This window comes from Halictus rubicundus, chromosome 3 (assembly GCF_050948215.1).
Source record: "Halictus rubicundus isolate RS-2024b chromosome 3, iyHalRubi1_principal, whole genome shotgun sequence".
NCBI lineage: Eukaryota > Metazoa > Arthropoda > Insecta > Hymenoptera > Halictidae > Halictus > Halictus rubicundus.
In genome coordinates this window covers 6806112-6830242 of record NC_135151.1, presented here as the reverse complement: position 1 = coordinate 6830242, position 24131 = coordinate 6806112, and the positions used below count along the sequence as shown (strand labels likewise).

At 45.5% G+C, this 24131-nt stretch overlaps 1 protein-coding gene across 1 annotated transcript; it reads right to left on the bottom strand.

Moving 5' to 3' along the window:
- Positions 1 to 9974: 9974 nt before the first annotated feature.
- On the bottom strand, positions 9975 to 16491 carry LOC143352245 (uncharacterized). The gene is made up of 2 exons (XM_076784575.1): positions 15883 to 16491; positions 9975 to 10768 (listed from the first exon to the last, which is right to left on the bottom strand). The coding sequence occupies exons 1-2, from the start codon at positions 16163 to 16165 to the stop codon at positions 10629 to 10631; spliced, it is 423 nt and encodes a 140-aa protein (XP_076640690.1). The 5' UTR covers positions 16166 to 16491; the 3' UTR covers positions 9975 to 10628.
- Between the last annotated feature and the right edge of the window lie 7640 nt (positions 16492 to 24131).

Here is a 24131-nt window from a genome sequence, read left to right as displayed (position 1 = left end):
GTCTAGCACCGATCCGCGCGACTCTGCCACGCAAACTGAAGCTTTCGCGAAACGCTGCCGACGCCGCCGACGGCGCTTCCACGGTTTTCGAGGCTCTTGTGCATCGAACTGCATTCCGTTCGCTTAATCATCCACGTGCGTCTATTTATAAATGAAGGAGCTTGCGTGTATGGCTCTGTACTCCTCCAAGCGCCGGGCTATGCCACTGAAACGTGCGATCGCGCGTGCTCCGCCGATTTACACATGTGCTGTCCATCTACACGCACTCGACTCGGAGGAAGTCTATTTCCGGAAAAAAGGGGGCACGTCGATGCGACTGGATTTAGAACGGAGGATGCGGCGGAAGACGATGCAACTGCGGCCAGTCACGATGCGTTTGTTTCGAAGCGAAGCAACCTCCTAATTTTTTGTAGGAATGCGATAGAAGTGATAAGTCGACTGCAAATGAATCGTTTCCAATCGGTAAAAACATTTAAAGAATTGGAAAATACGGTAGTATTGTTTTCAACTCGATAACATTGCTAAAAGAAGAAACAAATGTTAGCTCCTGGCGTCGTGTAATTAACAGAGATCATTTTTATTTTGCACTAAATTCTGCAGTCTAGCGATAAGGAGACGAGTGATGGCGCGAAAATAACTTCGTCGAAGAAAACGCCATAAGTACGATTTAAGTCAGAAGAAAAGCTGAACGCGTTTAATAATAGAAATATGTTATATTCAACTTATTATGATAATTGAAAGGAGCTTCGGTATGTCTACTGTGTCGTACAAGCGAAGCAGACAATTCTGATTTCGCATATCCGCGGTCTAGACGTAAGATCAACTATCACGTACTCTTAACTTTGTCATGCTAGCTATTAGGTGTACAAACTAATTCGGGGCTCTCACTCGATGAACCAATCTCGTAACGTTCTTATAAATCCAATAGAAAACACAGTTCGTTACAAGTCTTAAAGTACGTGGCAAAAGATCAGAACATAAATTGAAAATTCTAAACTAAAAATTTAAATTAAAAACATTTAATAATTCGATCCGGCAACACCTTTTTCAGAAAAAGGCTTCGCTCGCTCGGCTCGCCACGATAAATCGGAAACAACGACTCGGTGTGTATCTTTTAATTGAAATTTTGCGAAGTACAGACCCGAACCGTTTACCGGATCGAGCTCATAACGCGTATCGCGTGCTAAGAGCTCGCAAAGTACATTAGCAGGACCCCGTACAAGGAGAGCTCACCGTTTCGCGATAAATTTAAAACGACCGGATCTCGGTGGCGATCGGGTCATTCCGCTGCCACTTATCTGAGAGTGGATGCACTTTCGTTCGAGCAATCGAAAGATGACCGAGAGGAAAGAGAAAGAGAGAGAGAGAGAGATGCACAGTTTCCGCGTGGTTAATGGACTCCCTCGTCGTGGGTAGACCCCGGGAATCTTAAGTGCTAATCGTTCTGGTACTTTCTAGGCGCCCGTTATAAAATTCCGTGGAACCGTGCTGTACCTGTTCGAACGTGTACCGGGACTGTTGCGATACGATTCTGATACTGGAAACATTCGTTTCCGATACGAATATGTTCTGTCGAGTATCTATCTGTGCTCGGATCTCGATCACGATTTCTGCTAACTTCACCAATCTTCACCTAGTTTCCACGCATTGTAAAACGTTCAAGTTCTCTCTGATCGTGGTACCACTATGACCTACTCCCTCAAGTTATGAGACAAATACAATCAAGACAATACTCAAAATAAAAATAGACGCAACCTACCTACCCATTTCCGGGTGACGCGCGAGACTCAAAATGCTGCCCGATAACTGTAAAGAGAGACACCGGAGCCAAACTCGTTCCTGCGTCACATCAAAAATTTTTAATTGGCATGAACGGTCTAGTCACAGTTATTGACTCTCGCGAGTACATATTGAACTTTGTCTAGACGGTCTCTGGGAGGCTCGGCCAATATTGAACAATTTCAAAAACGTGCGCATCGTTCGAGAGTAAACACAGCCGTCGATGAAGAGAAAAAAGCAGAATGATAGAAGACCGATGACGCAAGACGATGAAGAAGAGGAAGAAGGGTGAAACGGCGAGAGGGCGTAACGGCGCTCGTCGCGATGAAATTTCAACCGAGCCGCTTTTCCCCCGCCCACGTAGCTTCGATTCGACGGTGGTAAGTTATAGTAAACGCGAGTAGGCTTGCGGAGTGTGCGACGGGGATTCGTTGGGGAGCAGATGTCCCACGGGCTTGGAAAGACTGTTCTCCTCCGATTCCCCTGGCCGGTGGACCAAGACCTTACCGCAAAAACTGACCGGTAGTATTGAACTCGACGGGGTTATGTTCACCGTCGACGAGCCATCGTGAGTCTCTTCGGGGTCTCTCACGCAGAGCCAGGTCTCTGCTGTGAGAATCTGCTGACCGAATTCGATCGGTGACCGCAGAAACTTCGGAATCGGTCCCCGGTTCTCATGGAACCGATCCTGAGAGAACACGGTTACAACCGTATCCTGTTCACCGGCCGTGCAAATAGGCCGGGGAAAGACGGCGAAACAAGGGAGCAACCTTGTTCGAAAAGGAATAGACATGTTACCGTGGTTGACGCCTCGCCAGGAGGCAACCAGTCGCGTGGGGGGAGGATCGCTGGCAGGATGCCTCGCCTAGATCCTGTCTGGAGGCCGGAGAGAGGTCCTGCGAACCGTGAAATCACTTCCAGTCTGAATATAAAGAGCGAAAAACCGAGTGTCCGTTTGTGTTTCGCTCGTTCCGTTCCACCGCCTCCGGGAGCTGCCTTGGAAGCGGTTGCCGGGCGCCTGCGGCCTATCTTCCCTCTCAACAGCGAGGTCTTCGGTGCTCGCGGCCTCCAGAGGTCAATATGTATGTGGTGATGAAGTAGAGGACCTTTCAAAAAATTTAACACTTTATTATAGGACTTTCAAGTCTGTTTTTCAAGGCTGGCTATTTCGACGCGTGCAATTTCGGCGCGCTGAATTTGCACGCGTGATATTTGGATGCGTGAAATTTGAAAGCGAGCAACTTGAACGGCTGGGATCTAGATGCATAGAAATTGGACGCGTGCAACTTGGATCCGTAGAATTTGGATCCGTAGAATGTGGACGCGTGGGATTTGGATGCGTGGAATTTGGACGCGTGCAGTTTGGACGCGTGGGATTTAGACGCGTAGAATTTGCACGCGTGGGATTTGGATGCGTGGAATTTAGACGCGTGCAGTTTGGACGCGTGGGATTTGGATGCGTGGAATTTGGACGCGTGCAGTTTGGACGCGTGGGATTTGGATGCGTGGAATTTGGACGCGTGCAGTTTGGACGCGTGGGATTTGAATGCGTGGAATTTGGACGCGTGCAACTTGGATCCGTAGAATTTGGACGCGTGGGATTTGGATGCGTGGAATTTGGACGCGTGCAACTTGGATCCGTAGAATTTGGACGCGTGGGATTTGGATGCGTGGAATTTGGACGCGTGCAACTTGGATCCGTAGAATTTGGACGCGTGGGATTTGGATCCGTAGAATGTGGACGCGTGGGATTTGGATGCATGGAATTTGGACGCGTGGGATTTTAATGCGTGCAACTTGGATCCGTAGAATTTGGACGCGTGGGATTTGGATGCGTGGAATTTGGACGCTTACAATTTGGGCGCATTGGATTTGGACGCGTGAAATTTGGATGCGTGCAACTTGGATCCGTAGAATTTGGACGCGTGGGATTTGGATACGTGAAATTTGGATGCGTGCAACTTGGATCCATAGAATTTAGACGCGTGGAATTTGGATCCGTAGAATCTGGACGCGTGGGATTTGGATGCGTGGAATTTGGACACGTGGGATTTGGATGCGTAGAATTTGGATGCTTGCAATTTGGGCGCGTTGGATTTAGACGCGTAGAATTTGCACGCGTGGGATTTGGATGCGTAGAATTTGGACCGTGGGACTTGGATGCGTGGAATTTGGACGCGTGGGATTTGGATGCGTGGAATGTGGCTGCATATGATTTGGATGCGTGGGATGTACATGCGTAGAATTTGGACGCGTGCAGCTCAACTATCCCAACAAACCAACATAGTATTTTCTCAGAAGGATGTATGAAATTGACACAAGGTAGGCTGATGGGGTTAGATCTTCTCGCAATGTGATGCACCGTGGCTGCAGCATCTGGCGCAGATTTACGGTATCGACGTGTCTTCGACACGCATTCGACGATCTTTTCGTCAAGCGAGTTCTTCTTCGCCTTTTTCCCGGGCGCAATTTCGACTTCCCCTCGAGCTACGACACGTGCACCTTCCCGCGTCCGTATCCGGCCCAGTCGATCGGCTGTTCGTGTCCCTTAAAAAGAGCTAATTTTAGGTTCGCCTGCGACACGAGGGTTGCACGGATTCGTGAACGGAAGAGATGGAGGACGTTCTCGCATGATCCCACTGAGACGCCACAAACGGTTCCGTTGCTCTTTACACGAGTCCGAAGAATGGCGATTTTTAACCCCTTTCCGATCGTTTCCTGGCTACCGACCGCCATTGAAACTATCCCAAACCGCGAGGTTTACACAACCATACACTGATTCATATATTCAGCAAAATAAATGGCCCGAGTCTGCTAATACACACATTTTACGTAGAACTAGATAGCTGTTTCAAAACATTGAAAGCAGCGACGGTACACAAATATGTTCAATAATTTGCAATTAATTATTTTGTCTTCCCCCATGCTGCTGACACTAAAGAATACTATCGACACCAAGAGTGAAAAGTTTAGTTCATTGCTGCAGGATCTAACACCTCAAAAAATTATGGCTTTAATTGTCAAGATTTATTCTAGACCTCAATGCTACATTTTCTTCTGTACACGTGCGTGCAAAAATAAATAGTATAGATCATTGCTGCAAGATCTAAGGTCTCAAAGAACTCTAACATCAATTACCAATGTTTAATTTAGTCTCTAATATTATATTTTCTTTTGCCACGTACACGTAGGAGAAACAAATTTTGTCCGAATTTTCGTACATCACAGCGGGCTACCGAGAAAATGGCAATGCATAAAAAAGATGACAAATGGCGTCCTTAGTGTCAAAAGGGTCATCAAGACCAGTTTTTCGCGGGTCCGTGCGAAAGGGTCGAACGGAACAGGCCACCCGATATGAATGTCCTTTAATTACAGCAGTCGGTTATGGCCCCCCTCGCTGTTTACAGGGTATTAGCTAATACCGGACGAAACGGACCGTGGAACAGGCGCGTGGCTACCGTTGGAAATCGAAATGCCACTCGGTGAGTTCGTTAGCCCATTGTGGACATCATTTGGAGCGACCCGATCGGACATTACCCCCCTCATTTACCATTCTTCGATCCGCTGGAGAGATCGTAATTTATCGCTGCTCCGGTTACGTTGCTTTTTCTCCTCGTCCGGTTAAGACGCGGTCGACCATTGAATTTTCACCTGGCAGGTCGTCGAATTTTTTCAAATGTTGCCGCCGTGAGGCGACTGGATTTTTTTCGGGGACTGTACGTTGCGTTTCTTTCAAAATTAAGCTTCTTCTTCTTGATAAGGGTCTCGAGATCGTTCTTGAGTTCTTGCGATTCCTTTCACATTCAGATTAAAGACAGTACACATAGTACTGGAAGAACGAGGGTCAGTACAGCAGATGATACTCGGTGAATTTGTAATGAATGCCACACAACTGTCTTGAGAAAACAGCAAGATTTCTTCGAGGGTAAAAGATGACGTCTGATGTGGTGCTTTGCAAAGAAATGAAGATGGATGATCAAAACAATGAAATTCAATTCAAATTAGAGATGTCATTAGAGCTACAGTCCAAAAATATACTTCTTGTATACGCGACATGTAACGTTTCCGACAGTACTGCTAAATGTAATGTTTTCAATCAGCAATCATCAGTATACTTATTGTTAGTACGAAAACAATAAGCTGTCTCCATTACTAATTTTTTTGTCCAGTTGTTCTTCGTAGAAATCGAGATTAAATATGCGAATTACGTCATTGCAGGAGGATAACTGCATCAGGATCTGCAGTAATCAAATTGGCCATGACAGCGAGTATATACACGAAGATCTACAGTCTGTTTACGAGCACACACAAGCAACTTATATTTAACCTATGAACCTATGAACCTATACCTCCAGCTATGAATTGTACTATGTCCTTCGAAGGATATGTTGCCCCAAGAAGATACTTTCCCGTTCCAATTCAACACCCTATGCATCAAACAGCGAAAACGAAGTATCGGATAAATAAAGATCAATTTCCAGGTAAAAAAACCGCGCGAGTGAACCCGAAATTGACGATATTCATGGCCGTTTTAAAAAACGAGGAAACGGCGAGAAATCGGAGAACCGTAAGGCGGAACCGATGATCCAATTGCAAAAACCAGATCTGCTGCGCATGAAAATGTCAGGTAAAAAACGATCCGCCTCAAATGATCGCTAATGAAACCGTTGCCGATCGGATAAAAAAGTTGATCGATCGGGGCTCGGCTTCGGCCGAAGAACAAGGAAGTTTGATCGATCGAGCGGGGATCGCCGATCCATCAATATCGATCCGGTCGGAAGTTCGTTGGGGTCAGGTGTAGGCCGTCGAACGCACTCTGGTTTCACGGCTAATTCAATCAATTAGGCCTGCGCCGGGGCTTGTACTACACGTGTTCCGCTGATAAACGCTCATTAAGCGCCGCTCGGTTCTTGCACCTGGTTTTCGATCCAGCGATCCAGCGATCCAGCGATCGTGTTCTGTGTGTGTCTGGAGCTGTCACGATCTAGGAACAACGCCTCTCCCGCTCGCTCTCCTTTTGTTTCGCTCCTCCCGAGTAATTGGATATCGTAACGACGAGGTCCTTAACGATCCTGGATACAATAACGCGCGGTGAGGTCACGTCCTGTTTTAGGTTTCCAATTATACTGCTCCGACGCGCGGTTCCTCCTCGATATCGATCGCGGACGCCATCTTGGAGGTGGAAATGTGTTTAACCCTTTGCGAAGAAATTTTGGGAATTTTAACAATTTTTCCCCTAGAAATCTAGATCATGTGTCAAAGATTTAAATTCTAAATATTACCGATCTTTTACCGAAATTTTCTACGATATTCAATGATGTACTTTATAGTTTCAACGCATATTTTTATACCTCAAATTTCAATTAACCGCGCAACGGCGGACTAATTAATTTCCTAACATGTATTTTTTAAGGGTACACTTTGTAGACACATTAGCCTTTGTGTTATTCCTAGCACAACAGCTGTTAATTTAGTTTAATTGCTTCAAGTTGAGCGCATGAATGATTAGTTGGGAGCATAAGAACATAAAAATCTACACAAATTTTGTTGTCTAACAGCGAGAATATTAAAGAAGTTTTAAATAGAAATTGAAAGTGGGCACCCGGTTATTAATATAAGGGTTGAATAATTTATGAAGGAGATACTATTGAACATCCAGAAAAATGTTTAGTACAATTAAAAAATTGCAGGTTCGATAGTCTTGGAGTTAAAAAGTTTGAAAGTTACAGGATGCTTCGCCAAGCTACCATTCACAAAAAAAAATTATTTTAATTTGTTGCCCCTTCCTTAACGCATGGTCGGAGCGTTCGATTGGTGGAATTACGGAAAATATGCAACGGTTTTATTGAATTTTCTGCAGCACCGGTTATGGAATCGCTACTATGGGCTGTTCGGTTCAGATATTCGATTTAATGTGGTCGGAAGAGGTTCCGTGGGGTGGTGGTATTGGTTACCATTATCGAAATGACCAGCTAGGATGACAGCCATTAAAACCATGAACCAGCTGCTTCCCTTCGGACGGCTCCCCCATGGCTGAAGACCCTGTGGTGCATCACGCATTACAATTAACCGTATATGTACCGTGCTCTGCCACCCCCATGCTCGCACCGCGTCGCTGATAAGTAAATGCTCAGACACGCGTCTGTACAGGGTGTGCTTGTAAAAATCTATTCGGTCAATCTGACCTTTCAACGCTATTCGCAAGAATCAGTCGTTTATTCAAAAAGTAGAACGGTTTAAACACTGCGAATCATTAACTGTTTTCCTAAATCTAACTGTTAGGGTTCTAACATTTTTTTAAATATGAAAATGGTGTAAGTGAAAATTGCAAACAAAATCTCCTTGCTTGTTATGTGTTATGTCGATTAATTTTACTAATAATTAGGTAGTGAATTGAGAAATTACACATTATATATTACATAGTAAATATTATCATGGTAAAATATTTTTTCATCAAATCAGACGCAAAAGTCTAAATGTCTCGAAGAAACGAAACATGACTTTACTTCACTTTCATAGTCACCGACACATTTATGACCTTCGTTTGCCCGTAATGTCGGTTCCCGCACGTTTCTCTTATGCTCATTGCATATTGTAACGAATATAAATAAGCATAGAGCAACTGTTATGTCTGTATTTATTCTTTAAGTTTTAATACTAGATTTTGTAAACTTGAATATTAATTTTTTTAAGTTTCATATTGATGCACAAATTAAGGTAGGATAATAAGGGGTGGATCAATCCTGTACTTGTTGATTGTTTTCAAGATTGACGAGAAATATAAAAGAGATCGTTGTTGAAACAATTTTGAGTTGGAAAGAGATGGTGGGAATTTTTCTAACATCGATAGAGGAAGTCGTAAATTGAGAATGTAACGGCCATTGTGGTCATGGTTCTTCCAGCTCACCCTATAGTTTACCCCACACGTGTGCCTCAGACCACCATGGCTCCGTCCAGGTGGATATTACAAAATGTTCGTTACAAAATAGCGTCCATATTCTCTTCAGCTGGCTAATTCTCGTCAAGCCTTCCTGAACGACCGACAGATTTTGACTCTTCTATAGAATTAGTAGGGTCAACTGCCTACTAGCTAAACCGTTATCTATATCTTTCTCACGATCTACCTCATCCTATCTAATTTACTTCGAATCCTCTATCAGAAGATCATCGCTCTTCAAACCCCACCTTTCGAAATAAATTGCAGTTCGTGTCTAATTAAAAAATAACCTGATCTACTCTTGACTCAAATTTTTATCCGATTGACTCAATTCTTGTGTGATTTGTCAGATTTTTTTTATAGCAGTACGATATGTTCTTTGAGAAGGTACTTAGAGTTCATTGACAGACATACTGGCGGCAATAGCTATCTCTTACTTCTGTTTTATGTTCTGTCTATTCTGTCCACTTTATATTCCTAACATATGGCTTACAACAGTAGGACGAACAGCTACTGTCGCTATTGGTATGTCACAGTTGTCGCCCCTTAATAAAAAAAAAAAAAAAAACAAACAAAGCGTAGTTACTATACATAGATGCTATATTCTACATTCTCCAAAGTATGAGTACACAAGTAGTACAAGCAACAAGCAATCAAACCAACTGACTTGTAAATAATGTTACATAAAAATTTCCAGAGCGAGCTCACCGAGATTTGACGCGGTTTTTTGGTACCCCCAATTACTGTGGGGGTACCAGTTACTGTGCCTATATTAATTATACATATTTTAAGGCATAATGAATATTAAAAAAGAGATATATATCTACTGATTTTAATAATATCTCTTTTTTAATATTCATTATACTTTAGATGTATAACTAATATAGGCACAGTAATTGGTACCCCCACAGTAATGGGTTCTTTACCCTATGTACTAGAGTAATTAAATTCATGTGATCATTTTCCACAAATCTACATATTTATGATTTCAGACATTCTAACTACCAGCAAGTCACTTTTAACGTTAAATTGCAACCCTTCTAATTTGCCCACCATCTTCTAGTTTACTACAGTCTGTCTTCCGAAAGAAGAAAACCACATCGACGATCAAAATTTCAATCAGCTGTATTTTATTTGTAGCTCGCAACAAGTGCATCCATATTTCCATAATGAACGCGTCTGAATTTCAACCTGACCAGAAATAACACCATAAGGGTAGCACAAACGAAGGAGGGATGCCGATGAAAAGACAACAACATTTGCGTATGAAAGCACGACGTTTATTTCGCTTAAACAACTAAGATGACTAGAGATTTTCCGTAATCCTAGGTTCGCCAGATTTGCATAGGACTTTCTCCAGCGTCTCGGGGCGCGGAGACCAAGGAGACATCTCGGACTTTCGTCGTCGTATTCGATTACTCTTTGGAGGCGCTGCATTGTTGGAGGAACCAACCGAATTCAGGCTTTCGACACAGGCTCGCCGTGTCCGGAGGACCTTCGCGCCGATCAAACTCGTCGCCTCGTTCTTCAAGTTTCGAGCGCGAGACGAAACGATTATCCGTCTCGTCGAAGACGACGCCGCGGTCCTCGTTCCGCGTTCAAAGAACACCGAGGCGGTGTTCGGTCGGCGATCAGCGAGCCCGTCCAAACCTCCGTAATAAATCGCGTGACGCAAGTATTTACAGTAATAATACAGTGAACAATTAAACGCTAACGAGGACGTTCGTTGGCCGCCGGCACGGCGACAACTATCACGGAAGAACGGCGACGAAATAAATATACAGAAGTCGATAGTCAACGAGAGAGAGGGGGGAGAGAGAGAGAGAGAGAGGAGGACATATACTCTATCTCTCTCTTCTTCGCGTCTCTCTCTCTCCGTTCTTCGTTGGCTTTCTTCAATTGGCTCCGTTCTTCAGTTCTGCGTCGATTTTTTCGATGACTTGGCGATAGTCTTCGCCGTTTTCGACGCCTCGTTCTGCTGCTTCGCCGCGTCCAGCGATGATGCAAGCGGCTTCTTATTCACCTCGCACACCTTACGGGCTCGCCAGTAATCTGCAACGAGAAACGGGCCAGGTTTCAGATTAGTATGCACATTCGCGAGTCAATTAGAATTGAAATCGCGACGGGGCCGCGCCTTCCTCGAATCGCGAATTCGAAAGCTGAATACTCGCGCGCGCGCGTTCCGCGTTTTGGCATCGTGGGACGTTCTCGTTTTTCGTTGTGGGAATTGGTAGAACAAGAAAACCGTGAAATAAAAGGGCCGATTCGAAGGAAAACCGTTGCGAGATCATTGTTCGAGAGTCGTACGGTTTCCATGGGGAGAACTCCGCTCGGCTGATTGCCGCCGCGTTTTAACGAAACACGAAATTTCCACAACAAAGAGTCCGACGAACAAAACGTCTTGTGGACACCCCTATTTTCGATCAGGTAGCCACCTGAGCGCCCTTGCTGCTTTCCTTTTTACTCGATCTGCCCCGGCGGGCAGGTGCGAATCCGTGTTAGTGGCATCACGCTGACTGCTTCGTGTTTACATTGTTCGGGATCCTTGCGGAGAGATCGAGAGTCGCGATCGACGGAGATTCGGAAATCGTGATTTTCCTATCGGGGACGTTTCGGGATGCTGCGAGACGATACGGAGCAGTGGACAATGTTTTTGATTGCTTGGTGACGTTATTAGACTGTGCATCATGAATGCATACGTACATTCGAGCAATGGAAAACATTCTTCACTCTTCGTCCAGTTGCTCTCTGTATTTTAAACACTATTTCGATAATATTTGATCTTGGAAGAATTTATGCGTACACTGAGAAATGATGCTATTACAGCTGCAACATCAATCTCGAGATTTTATTATTGATCTCGTCAGGGAGCAGTTACAACCCCCGGTAAAGGGTCAAATCTTGTTCCTATTTCATAATGTAACAAGAAACAAAGCTGCTTGCCAGCCTAGTAAAAATTATGACATTTCCAGTCTTGGAGTCTCCAAATCTAGACTAAAAGTTTCCCAGTGTTGAATCATTGGTATCGAATCTAGCGTTCCAGGCGATAGATCATGTCGAAAAAATGTGAAACTTGTACTATTAAAAGTTCTGTTGTATGAGCCAGAGTGTGAGACAGCTTGCGACTTAAAGTATTAAAAGTTCCGTTGCACAGGTCAGAACTGGGCAACTGTGGGTCAGTGGAGCGAAATCCCATGATCCAGAACAAGTGCAGGGCTTTAAACAAATCCGAGGGACGGTGAAGAAGCAGCGGCCATATGTCGAGGACAAGTCGATCCCTCTTCCAGGATCTTTTTCGCGCTGGTTCGCCATATGGCGCGCGAAACCGAGTCCTCTGGTTTCTCTCCGCGCGCAGCGCAGCGCAGGTTCCCGCTAAGGATTCCAAGATGTCTGTCAACAACATCTGTTATCCCGCGCCTAGACCGGGAACCACAAAATACCTATCCTAGACATCGCATAGAACCTTCACGCTTCACCGTCAAGTGGTAGACGGTCCTACCTGTCCATATGCTCCCACCTCGAGATCCAGACACAAAGATCGAGATCACCATTGTCCGGACAGCATCGTGAATCCCGTAGACCCACCCTCCCCCTCTCTTTCTTCCTCTCCCACTCTCTTTCTCGGTTCTATCTTTACGTTTTTCAATCAAACCTGGGATTTTCACCCAACAAGCCCCGCTGAAAGGAGGTCAGTTTCTTTTCGATTCTTTCCGAGCACGCGAAGAACCTGAACCAAAAACCTGAGTCCCCTTTTCTCTCTGTTCTATTTCGAGCTTCCCAAGGAGGATACACGCAGGATTCTTCGAGGTTCCTCGAGCGGTTCGAAACTACCGGATTTTTCGAGTTCTAGGCCCCTTTTGCGAGTGCAGCGAGACGAGATGATGAAGAGACGGAGACGAGATGACTCGATGGTTTCGTTTAAATTAGGGAGTGTCGACGCGATCTAGTGACTAGCCATTTTCGGCTACTGGCTAATTCAATAGCCAATTAGTGCGTCATTTAATTGTATTTTTAGTGGGAGCAGGCTGCGGATTTTCTATGGCGTGAGCAAAATTGAAAAGTACAAAGGAATATCCGCAAAACGTGTAAACAAAAGTTAATGGAATTCTTTGTACTGTTTTATCGGAAGAAATTCTTTAACTTCGTAAAATAAATATTTCCCTTGCTTTCATTGCTAATGGAAACTTGTACGAAGAGTCACAATTTACGGACGAATTGATCATTATATCTACGACTCATTCGCGTCTTTGAACAAATTCTTAACTTCTTCCTTCGACAGAACCTTCAGAATGAAAGGAGTCATTGCTTGAAAAAACCTCTACGATCTCAAAATATGTTAATAACGATTCCAAGTGCCTAACATGTCCTCGGACCACTGTTATCAGCTTACAAATGTCCGTACGACATGCAACACGATAATAGTGCCTAACCGATCAGTGCAAGGTTCGATGAAACGTAGAAGGAAACAGGACCCCTATCACCAAATCGCAAAGAACTTGTGGCCGACCAGATAACGTGTATCACACGGTCAGAACTTACTGACAACGATAACAGACTTCTGGGACTACCATCAACCTCAAGATTTCTAGAAGAAGCCACTAGCAAAAAGAATTCAAAGAAAGCAATGTCCAACATATTCACCATAAAAAAATGAACACACGAGCATTAAACTTCTGCAAAGCAACCACGGATGTAATCTGGCATCAGGTTAAACCATCGCTCGTGTAATTATCCGATACAACGCTTCTTCAGGGGAGTCATGCGGGCTGCCAGCTAAGAGACTCACGAACAGGTACGCTCGAACGACTGGTCGAGCTTCTAGTTGGCGACATGCGTTCAATCGGGAAGAAGCACCGGCACAATAGGGCTAGAAGGTGTCGCGAGGCTAGGTGTAAATGCAAATGCGTCCGCAAGAAGCCAGGCTATCGCGACAGGTGGCCGACGGCCTTCGGAAGGTCCCGTTGACGGTATCGTGTCTCCGCGAGTCCGATTTAATCGTGGGAAAAAGACAGTTCAAAAGTCGTGGCGGCACACTGGCGGGGGTGAACAGGTGTCCGTGGCGAAGGGCTTGTTGCGATGTCTCGCTCCGTTGGCTCTTCACGGGCCTCTTTGCCCACGCGGGCCCGAGAATCATCGGCTGGCACGTTATCAAAGCGAATCGCGGCGGTGCGAGAATATTTGTGTAAACGACTCGCTCCTTTTTGCGGCTGCACTTCGGTTAACAGTCTATGCCGAGGATCGTTCGAGCGCAAACCGTGCAAAGTGCTCGTTTTTCATCGCGAAAGAATTTTACGGTGGAATCGCGCGGGCTGAGATATTCGACGAATGTACGAAGAGAACCGTAATTGTTTAGGGTGTTGCTTTTTGTGCTGGAAAATCTGTAGCGTGGGAATTGTTCCTCCGATTAGGGCATCGTTATGGTGAAGCTACGATAGAGGCTACACTTCATGGTTTTCTTTATAGTATATCAATGGTATTATTTGTAAATGAGAAAACGAAATAAAGACACTGCAAGATGATGGAAAGTTCTCGAATAGAATAGATTCGTCACTTTCTCAATAATTTATCGTTATCGAAGCTTTGTCCTTGTCCTATAATTGATCATTTATCTCCAGAATTAAGCTCCGACTTACAATCGTAGTAATTAGTGATCGAAACCGACTTGTTGAAATCTTCTCGTTTTACAAAATCTACTTAATGCCTATACAAAGATTGCAGCTTTAGAGTATGAAAATCGCGAACGGTCGCACACACAAGCACCTTGGTCGACAGTCTATGATATCCATTGTGCGGTATGAGACCGTCGGGGCAGGTCGGGTCGGGCCGGGCCGGGCCTGGCCGTGCAGGGTCGGGTTCGGGTCGCGACGCGGGTGCGCAAACGAGTCGAACCGGAATTCAAGGAATGCGATCGCAAGTTCGTCATACTCCTTGAAAAGTGGGCCCTTCGATGACTCAGGGGACCCTTCAGGTACTTCGTCCGAACACGCGTGACTCATCCGTCGTGATTCATCCACGGAGGATACTTCCCAAGCCTTTCCGTTGCATATTCGCCGCCGGTATTTACAGTAGACCCCGTTTAGACGCATTCCTGCCCGATTCGTAACCGCAGCGTTAGTCGAAACGAACCTCCTCGATGTATTTTCGATTCAGGATCTCCCTCTGTATCGTCGCTCCAGAGTACAATGCCCGACGCAAGTCTACCAAAAATCGCTTTTGCAGTGATTCAAAAAACAGTCTCCCTCGCCCGATCTGTTCGCAAGAGTACACCAACAATTCGACTGGAGCGTCTCAGCTCAAGAGAAAGGCTGAAAAGCTCGAGAGAACAAAAGCCTTAGCGGGAAACGCCTAAATTGGCCATGAAGCGTCGATCAATAATCGAATCACGTGGCAAACGAATCGAAGGAGGAGGCAAGCGAGAAACGAAGAGGAGAGAAGCGGATAGAAGCGTCGGAGTTGCGCGGGGGCCAACTACTGTATTGGGATTGTAATTTTGGAAAGCGATAGCGGCCGGTTGAAGCCGTTTCGGGAGGATCGGTCCGAAAGTCTCCGAACGGTCGCGTAAGACCGGCAGCCCTGGCCGAGCAGAGCGAACGAAAGGACGGAAAGGAGGGAGAAGAGGGGAAGGCGGAAGAGGCGCGGAGGAGCGAGGCTAGACTATGAAAACAGGTCGGAGCCACGCGACCGGCCTGCGCTGCGCCTGCGCCTCGTACCTTCCCTTTCCTCGAGGCCTTTCCGTCTCGTTTCCCGCCAAAATCCTACGATGCTCCCTCCCCTCCACGCCGCGCTTATCAGACCTACTTCTGCACGCGTTCCCGCCCAAAAACCTCTTCACTGCAGGTACACAATCTTTCAAAATCCTCTCTGCCCGCTATTCACAACCTCTCCCCTCCCGCCCTCGATAAAATCGTTTCGAGTTACAATTTCTGAACCGTTTTCTCGACTCTTACATAACAAGTCTTCGGAAAACGGCGATAAAGCAAGATAAACCTTTGATAAAACAATTTACGACTCTCACGAAGCCACGAAGAGACCAGTAAAATTCGGAAGATTCTAATGAAGAAAAGAGACCGCGCGCTCCTATGGGGTTTCACGTCGGAATGGCTCGAATGTCCCGCGTGCGCGGTATTAATTGAAAACGGTAAAGTGATCGCGCGTGCGGTACTCACCGTGTATGTTCGTCTGTTTCGAGTACGGATTGCAGCGTCGTTTCGGCGAGGGTTGTTTCTCGGAGTGTTTCCTCTGGTAGTTGTTCTCCTTGTCCTCGGAACAGGGATCGACGCCCCATCGCTTGGCGAACCTGCTGCGTTCGGTGTCCAGGGCCTCCTGGAGCATTTCCACGGTCTCCCGGGAGTTGGGTTTGCCGAAGAGGCAGCGTGGAACGCGCGTGGCCATGGTCGTGCTGGACAGGACCGTGAAGTGAACCTCGCGGCAGATCGAAGCAGCCAGCATCTCGACGCGATGGGTTGTTTGATGTGTGTATATATCGACGATCCTCGTGTAACGTGGAACAATGGACAGACGCGCGGCGCGTCAGCGAGCTCTCTTCAGGGAGCTTCTCTCTTCGAACGATTGTACCTTCGAGTCCAAACGAAGCGGCCCCGATTTCTTTGTTCGTTACGGTTCGTCGAACTGCCACGAATTATCCTGCGGATATTTCCGTCGGCTGCCGGCAAGTTTTCTGTCAAGATTCCACGGGAATCGGTCACGTAGTCACGTAGAACCTCACTCGGACAAAACCGGAGACTCTCTGGTCTTCACCGCTCGACGGCCAGACTCCTTCTAGCTTCTCCCGTCTGGCTTCGGTTTCCGTGGAGCACGAAGCCACGAGGTCCGCCGCGACCCTTCCACCGGCTTGACGAATTCAAATCTGATTGGTGCGCCGCCATGAATGCGCAGTGAAAATGGCGCGCAACTCTCTCGTCTCCCTGTCTCGCTTCCTCCAATGCTCCCCGTCCTTTTCCAACTTGGCGGTCACGATGCCCTCTTCGTCCCGTGGTCTGTCCGTCCTGCTCCCTCTTGGACGAAACCCAGTCCAACGGATTATGCTAAGCGATTTTGGTCAGGGTAGGGAAGAAGAGGCTCGCGCCATAAAGCCTACCTTTTATTTTTTTCTAAGTAGCCCCGCGTATAGAGCGATCACGATCGCGCTCCTCTTCCTCGACGCGAGGACGTGCTCCCTGGGCCCTTCCTCTCGCGGACCTTCTCCTTTTCGCTTCACTCCATACTATCAGCCTCGGCTATACCGCCCTTACTTTGTACGGCCGCAACGAAAACCGATCGTTCTCGTAATCGCTCTCGATTCTACAGGCCGGCGCAGAACGGCCGCCGGAAATCTGAAATTTCGGAGCCCGGTGACTCAGGTTTTCGGGCCCCAGCAGTTTCTTTGACCCCGGGTGACGCTTTTTGATGATTCAACTCTGGGGACCTTCGAAACGATGGGTCCCAAATTTTTTTTGTGGTTGTTCAGGCGGCAAAGGTGCACGGGGAATTGCTCAATGAACCTGTTCCTTTCATCTAGTGCTGATAAATTCACAGTATGATGTTATTACGAAGAAATTAACTTGGTATCTGTCTACACTTTATGCTGCTGTGCAACTAATTTTAAATCTAGTTTTGTAACTGTATTGCCAATATCCTTGTGGGTTCGCAAGCGTATAATTAGATTGCAGATTTTATGCATTTATGGTGAAAGTGAGTAGGTGCAATTTAAGGCAAGGGACGGATTAAAAGAATTTAAAAGCTTCAATGAATCGGATCCAGCTTATTAAAACTATTAAAAGCATAAAGAAATTGCTGTGTGACCCCTGTTCATTATAATCGATGCGAATAATTTTTATGTTGCATAAAAACCTGCAGTCTAGTTGTAATAGAAACCATATAATAGAATTCTAGAAGTAATATAGTCAATTTTATCCTCTGTAGCCAATAGCCGTTATTTTAGTTTATATGTAATGGATGGCAAGGTAGTGTTATTTTTGTCTGCCTGGAAATTTTACGTTAAAAATCCGAATGAACGCATTCTTTTATTTTCATAAAGTAGCGTAAAATAGTGAAATTTATTTTGTTGGCTAAAACAGCAATTATTTCACATTTGAGGGTAGAGGCTGTTATTTGTATCTCCTGAGAAGTAACTATCTTAATTGCCTACCGCTTCTAAACGTCTGCCTCGAACGTTTAGTTCAAACGCATTTCAAATGCATTTCGAATGCGTATGCAGCAGCAGGGTTAATGGAATAATTTCCTACACAATGAATCAGGTTCCCCTGGCGTTCCAGCCCCTCTTCGAAAGTTTCTTTCATTCCCTAATGACTGTGTCGTTAGGGAAACCGCGTGACGCCAGAGAGGCGACCATGAAACAAAAGACAATATTACTTTCGCGGGACATATTCATATTGGTTCTTGCGTCAAACATTTGTCTATGGTATAACAACAAAAGAAAATGGAGTGGTAGGTTTTCGTCTTTCCGGAGGGGAAAAATTTCGTTCGATAGGCTCTTAGAGAAACGAACGGTTCTTTTGAAGCGTCCTGTATGTTCCTCTAACGTTTGACTTTGTTGAACGTGTGTTCTGCACTTTTTTTCGGGAGATTGATTGCAGTCTGCCGCGGTGGCAAGTGATGGGGGTCTGGGAACCTGAATTAGGCTTTAGTGGTAGTTACTTGCCAAATCTCGCCCTTGCGATAGTGTTTTGATTCTCTCCTTTCATTTTGTTCGTGAGCTAAGCGAGCCTCGTATTTGTGTCTTTTGGTTTTACGTATTTAATGTGGGATTTGTTCGTTTTAATATTGAGACGGAGTTAATCGAGGCTTACAAAGGAACGTACATTAAAAGAGAAGTACGTATGCAGTATTGGCGATGTTTATTGCATCATTTACGGGACCCGTCAAAATGACGGATTCCACTATAGTTTTAATTTACGATTATTGAGATTGTAATGATACATCCATGAGGAATTATTCAACAAATTTATTTCTTCGAGTATATATTACTTAAAAAACGACTAATAATTTGTATAGACACATTGTTGTTATATTTATAAAGTGATGTAAAACGGTCACTCTAAGTAAACCTAGTGTTAAAATTGCGTAGAATCGATGTTTATCCCAAAAATGTGTGCTGTATCCTGTTCCGAATAAAACAAGTTAAGCAAGCCAGAATCTTATTTAAATCGATGACTGTACTGCAACGAAAATTATTTATACAACATTCACAGACTTCGTGTCTTCAAGCAAAATAAAAATGGTGCCCCACAGAATTTAAATAAAAAGATTCAACCAAAGGTCAAATATAAAACAGTACCTCTTCTCCTAATAATTACAATGACTTGAAAATAACCAGAAAATATCAAGTGTTCGTTGATTCGTCTAACGTCTTCACTGTCTCGTACCTCGCCTACTAACTTTCACCACAAATTCACAATATCCCCAGCCTCTGCAGGTAAACTATAAACAAGCAAAAATAAAGACAGACATGAAACAAACATATGCATAATCCAGTAACAACACGGCGAAGCGTCATTACAGTTCAACTACGAATTGTTTACGTTTCGTCGTGTGCACGAGTCTCCTGTCGCAGTTCTCCGACAGGGTGCGAAAGAGTCAAAAAAAAAGGTGGAGTTTGAAAAGAAAGAGCGTCAGGTTACAGATGCTAAAGCGTCCCAATCATTGAGAATTACTGACTTCGGAGGGCCGAGGGGTTGATTCGATTGTCGTGGATACGCGGCTGGTACGTGTTTTCGCGGGACGTTCGGCGCTCAGCAGCGGCCATAGTGAAGAGAAAGAGGACGAGAGAATGAGAGAGAGAGAGAGAGAGAGAGAGAGAGAGAGAGAAAGAAAAAAGAAGAAACGATCGTCCAGGAGCAGGTGGACCAGACAGAAAAAGAGGGAGGGGTGGGTAGTCGACGTAGGAACGAGTTTCGCGCTGAAAATTGACCATCGCGTCATTGCGATTCTTCCTCTTTTTTCCCTCGGTCTCGACAGCTACCGGTATTTTTGCAACAATGATCGCAAGATTGCTTTGTTCCGGCGAGACGCCACTGTGCGGTTCTCCGAACGAGCCGCGCGCAATTTTCGTTTTTAGCGCGCGAATCGTGTTCTTGCGCTCGTAATGTCCGAGGAGAGCTTACATCGCGCGATAGGGGCTCCGGTTCTACGCTTTGTCAGTGTCGGGAAAATCGATCAGGGTCGCGATCTCGTTCGAGCACATGCTGTACAAACTGTCGCAAATGCCCTTTAAACTGTGACCAATCGCAATCTAATTTGAGGCGTGCATAATCATTATTTATGCCCCCGTTCTCGTGCTCCGTACCACAATTCCATACCGGTTAATTTGATGCACATTTTCTTAATTGCAGCTTGATGCCATCGCGATTCAAGCCACGAACCCGTGGATCACTATGGAAACCTCCAATTTCGTAGAGTATCGTGAAGTTTCGAGTTTCTTTCATCGACTAGAAAATTCCTCGAGGTAAAGATATAAATTAAAAATATGAAATTTCTTTCAGTTAATATACGAGTTCTGAAGTACCAGGACTCGAAGCTAAACTGAAACCGACAGAATCCAATTTCATTGTCATCCTTGAGAAAAAGATTGTCTCCCAATCTAGGTAATAATGTTCGAATCCTTCGAAACTGCGATTCGATAGGGATCTTTAAATCTCCCTAACTCAAAACACATGTCTTACGATACTCCCCGACCTGACGAGAGTCCGCATAAATTTCTGTTCTCCATGTGTATGTCCTGCAAGTGTGAACCTTGAAATTGTTTCGGTGAAACTTCCGACTATGCGTTGAGCTGTTCGTTGCGAAGCGAATTTGCTATTATCGCGACAGTAATCGAGGTGCTGCAGCGTTGTAATTTCGAACAGCCTAACGAGAAAAAGGGCGCACAATTTCGAAGATCGATCTCGACCCAAGGACTCGGAGCTGGCTGGTTGTATCTCGGTTCTAGAGCGATGGGGGTAAATTCGACCGTTACAGAAAGCGAGCTGAAAAACACCGTGCAGTGTGGATCATGCGGGCAGGCGAAGGTGTGTCCGTGTGCGTGCGTCTTGTACACGTGCACGGTTACCTGGTCCGTGTTGGGACCATGGACAGGTGAACATCGTGACCACGATGGTCAGTCGGCGTAACGATTATTGCCGAGGTTTGTGATTGTTTTTACAGATTTTTAGTGGACGCTCTGATCCTTTAACTGCCCCCATCGTTACCGATGAAGCCACTTGCCGCGACAAAACGCAGAAAAATTCAATGTAAACGACGCAAAAATTGTTGTCCCATTAGCATCGTTAACGTACGCGTTGCATTCTTAATCCTCGAACGAGCACACAAAAGCAACGTAGAAAACTAATTTATCAATACATTTTATACATTTTTTACATACCATCGATTCTTTTTTAATGCTCTCAGCATAGAAGAATCAAATCATGTTCCATATTTCGCTTTATTACATAGTGGGTCCGACGGCCCTTTCGGATCGTTTGAGGGTTAAAAGACATGCTGAGGCGGTACGGTCTATATTGCTGTTGATATTATCGATTACACGACGATTATGCATGTGAGGTTATAGTATGTATAACGAATGAGTACAATTTATTGAAACATAAAGTCTCCCTCATTCTTTCAAAATTCTTCTACTTAGCCCTTTGCATTCCTATATGTCCAGTGTGACTCGATATTTCTAAATTGAAAATTTAAGAATGTATCATATAAATATTGCGTATGTACTAATAAAGGAACTGTCTATCAGAGTAATTTAAAGAATTTGTACAATATTCGGAATGCAAAGGGTTAAATGTGTGCAACGAAAAGAAAATTGACGACGAGATCATTATGTTTCACTCTTCCTTGTGATGCAAATCTCATCGAGCATCTGTTGCCACGCGTTTGGATTTTCGGAGAGAATATTCTTTGCAGAAGTTGAGTCTGAGAGTTGGTCGGTTAGGAAGGTGTTGAATTATAGACATCACAGGCCTTTCAGATTTGGCTCCACCCCCGCCGCAAAGGGCAGCCGTTGGCTCCTCGAGGGAATACATCGACTTCCTCCTCAGGTCCCCGTTTAAATGCGGCAACATCGATACATCCGTGGGGGATTTTCAGTTCGAAGGCCCCGCGCTCCCCAACGAGTTCGTTGTTTCCGGTCCCGAGCACCCAGACCGGAACAGGCGCGGGGAACTCGGTGACGTCAACGCATCGTCGAAAATTAGAGAGAAACCGATCCGCAGGGGTTCGGTGTCAGGATGTAGTTAATACCCGCGACTCGAACTCGTAAAGCCCGAAGACGATTACCGGCTCGATCATTTTCCACGCTTCTATGCCCCGTAACAGATAGTACTCTACCAGTCGTCTTGTTAATTGACTAACGAACGAAATTTACGAACCGTTTAATACCATCCGTGGGAGTTTGGCCGTTTTTCGAGAGACTGGAGCACTGATTGCCCCGTAGGGCAATGCTCTGGTTCCGTTGGAGCTGCAAAGCCACGCCCACTTAGGAGATCGTGCGCAAGGAGAGCGAGATGAATTGTTTGCTCCCGATGGTTCTCTTTATTGTTGAATTAGTTTTTTAAGGGACATAGAGTCTAAACTGGATAGAAGCATCAAATAATCTTTCAAGCAGTTCCTTGGCTGTGTAAAAATTTTAGAGCAACGAAGTCTACTTAGTGCACAACGAGGACTATTCGTAATGATGACAAGATAAACAGTCTTTGGTCATCGAGGATGTTGAACTTGTAGGATCTAACGCACGTATACTCACTGTTTGCCCTTTGGAGCGCATCCTAGTTCTGTCAAAAGTTGGGAGCAAAGAAGCCACGCCCATTCAGAATTTTCTTCATAATAAAAGACAAGATAAGAAATCTTTTGTGGTCGTAGATGTCGAATTTACTGTTTATGTCCACAGACTTTTCCTAGAGGTATCTCTTGGCAACTTTGAGTAACATGCTCGTGGAGGGACGTTTCCGTGAAATCGTGGCGGGTGTGAAGAAACCTAAAATTTGCAGGCCGAAGCATCCCGGAGCCGTGCCTCCAGGACGTCATTGATCCTGCAGCCGGAGGATCCCGGTCAGTAATAATCGGATTGTTATCGGTGGTTGCACATTAACCGACGCCGCCGCTTTGAAGTCGAAAAGATGCCGATCGGTGTACGTTACCAACGACGATGTCGAGCGGCGCTCGTCTCTTGACCAGGAAACGTTCGCGACGAGAAAAAGAAAAGACCAACAACCACAGGCCACGATGGCGTATTCTCCGGGGCCAACCGATGCGCCGTTTCTTTCTTTCGCTCGTCCGGAGCATATGCTGCCAGCTGCTCGGTCTGCCGGCCAAAGGGTTCAGCCTCTGAAATTTTCAAATTCCATTCTTGCCCATTTCCATCCGCGATCATTCTACTTCTTTCATCCTGTGTTCTCTGACCTCCGTTGACCGTTAGGCGTCTCCACGTGACATTTTGTACACTGCGTTGATGATGCACTGTGATTCTTCTGTGATGGACAGAATTGTTGCTCTTCGGGACCTCCGAGCTGCTCCTGGGGGCAGATGCAGGTAAATGATTCAAGAGGAAAAGAAGAAATTGTTTATTTTGTTTTCTCTGTGGGGAACTCTCGGTGGGCGTGGCCTCGTTGCTCTTAATTTTTGATCGAGCTGCCGGTACCTGTATGTGCTATAGATCTTGTAAGTTCAATATTCACAGCGACATAGGGTTGTTTATTTTGCTCTCGTTATGAAGAAAGTCCTGAGTGGGCGTGGCCTCGATGCACTTGATTTTTTATTGAGTTATAGGGAAGTGCTGCAGAGAAAAATCAGTGTCTGCAGTCTGTATGCGATATGGATCTTGCGAGGTCATCAACCATAGGCAGGGTTATTTATTTTAGTCTTTAGTTTATGAAGAAAGTGCTGAATGGGCGTGGCTTCGTTGCTCTCAATTATCGACGGAACTAAGCCAGTGATCCAGAGGACGATCAGTGTCTATGTGTGGTGTAGGTCTTGTGAGTTCAACATCCACAGAGAGGGTTGCTTATTTTACTCTCGTTATGAAGAAAGTTCCGAGTGGGCGTGGCATCGTTGCCCAAAGCTCTTAACGGGAGTTAGAACAGTCCTCCAACGCAGGCAGTTTTTATTTTGCACAATGATCCGCAGTTTAGTTATCAGAGTGGTTCGTTTCCTTCCGGTTCGCATCCCCGGAAGTGGGTCGGAAGCATGTAATCGGAACCCCGGGGAATCCTAGATAAATCGCTGGAGGAAGCGTGGGTGGCGTGGTCGAGAGGTTCGGCTCCAAACAAAGGGGAACGTGTTCTTCATCACCTGTGCGCTCAGGTATCCTCGCGGCGCGCGCAAGAAAACAAAGCTGGCTTTCCACGTGCACGTCCACCGCTGCCAAACAAACAGAATCCATTGCGTGGCCCCGGCGAGGAAACACGATCCT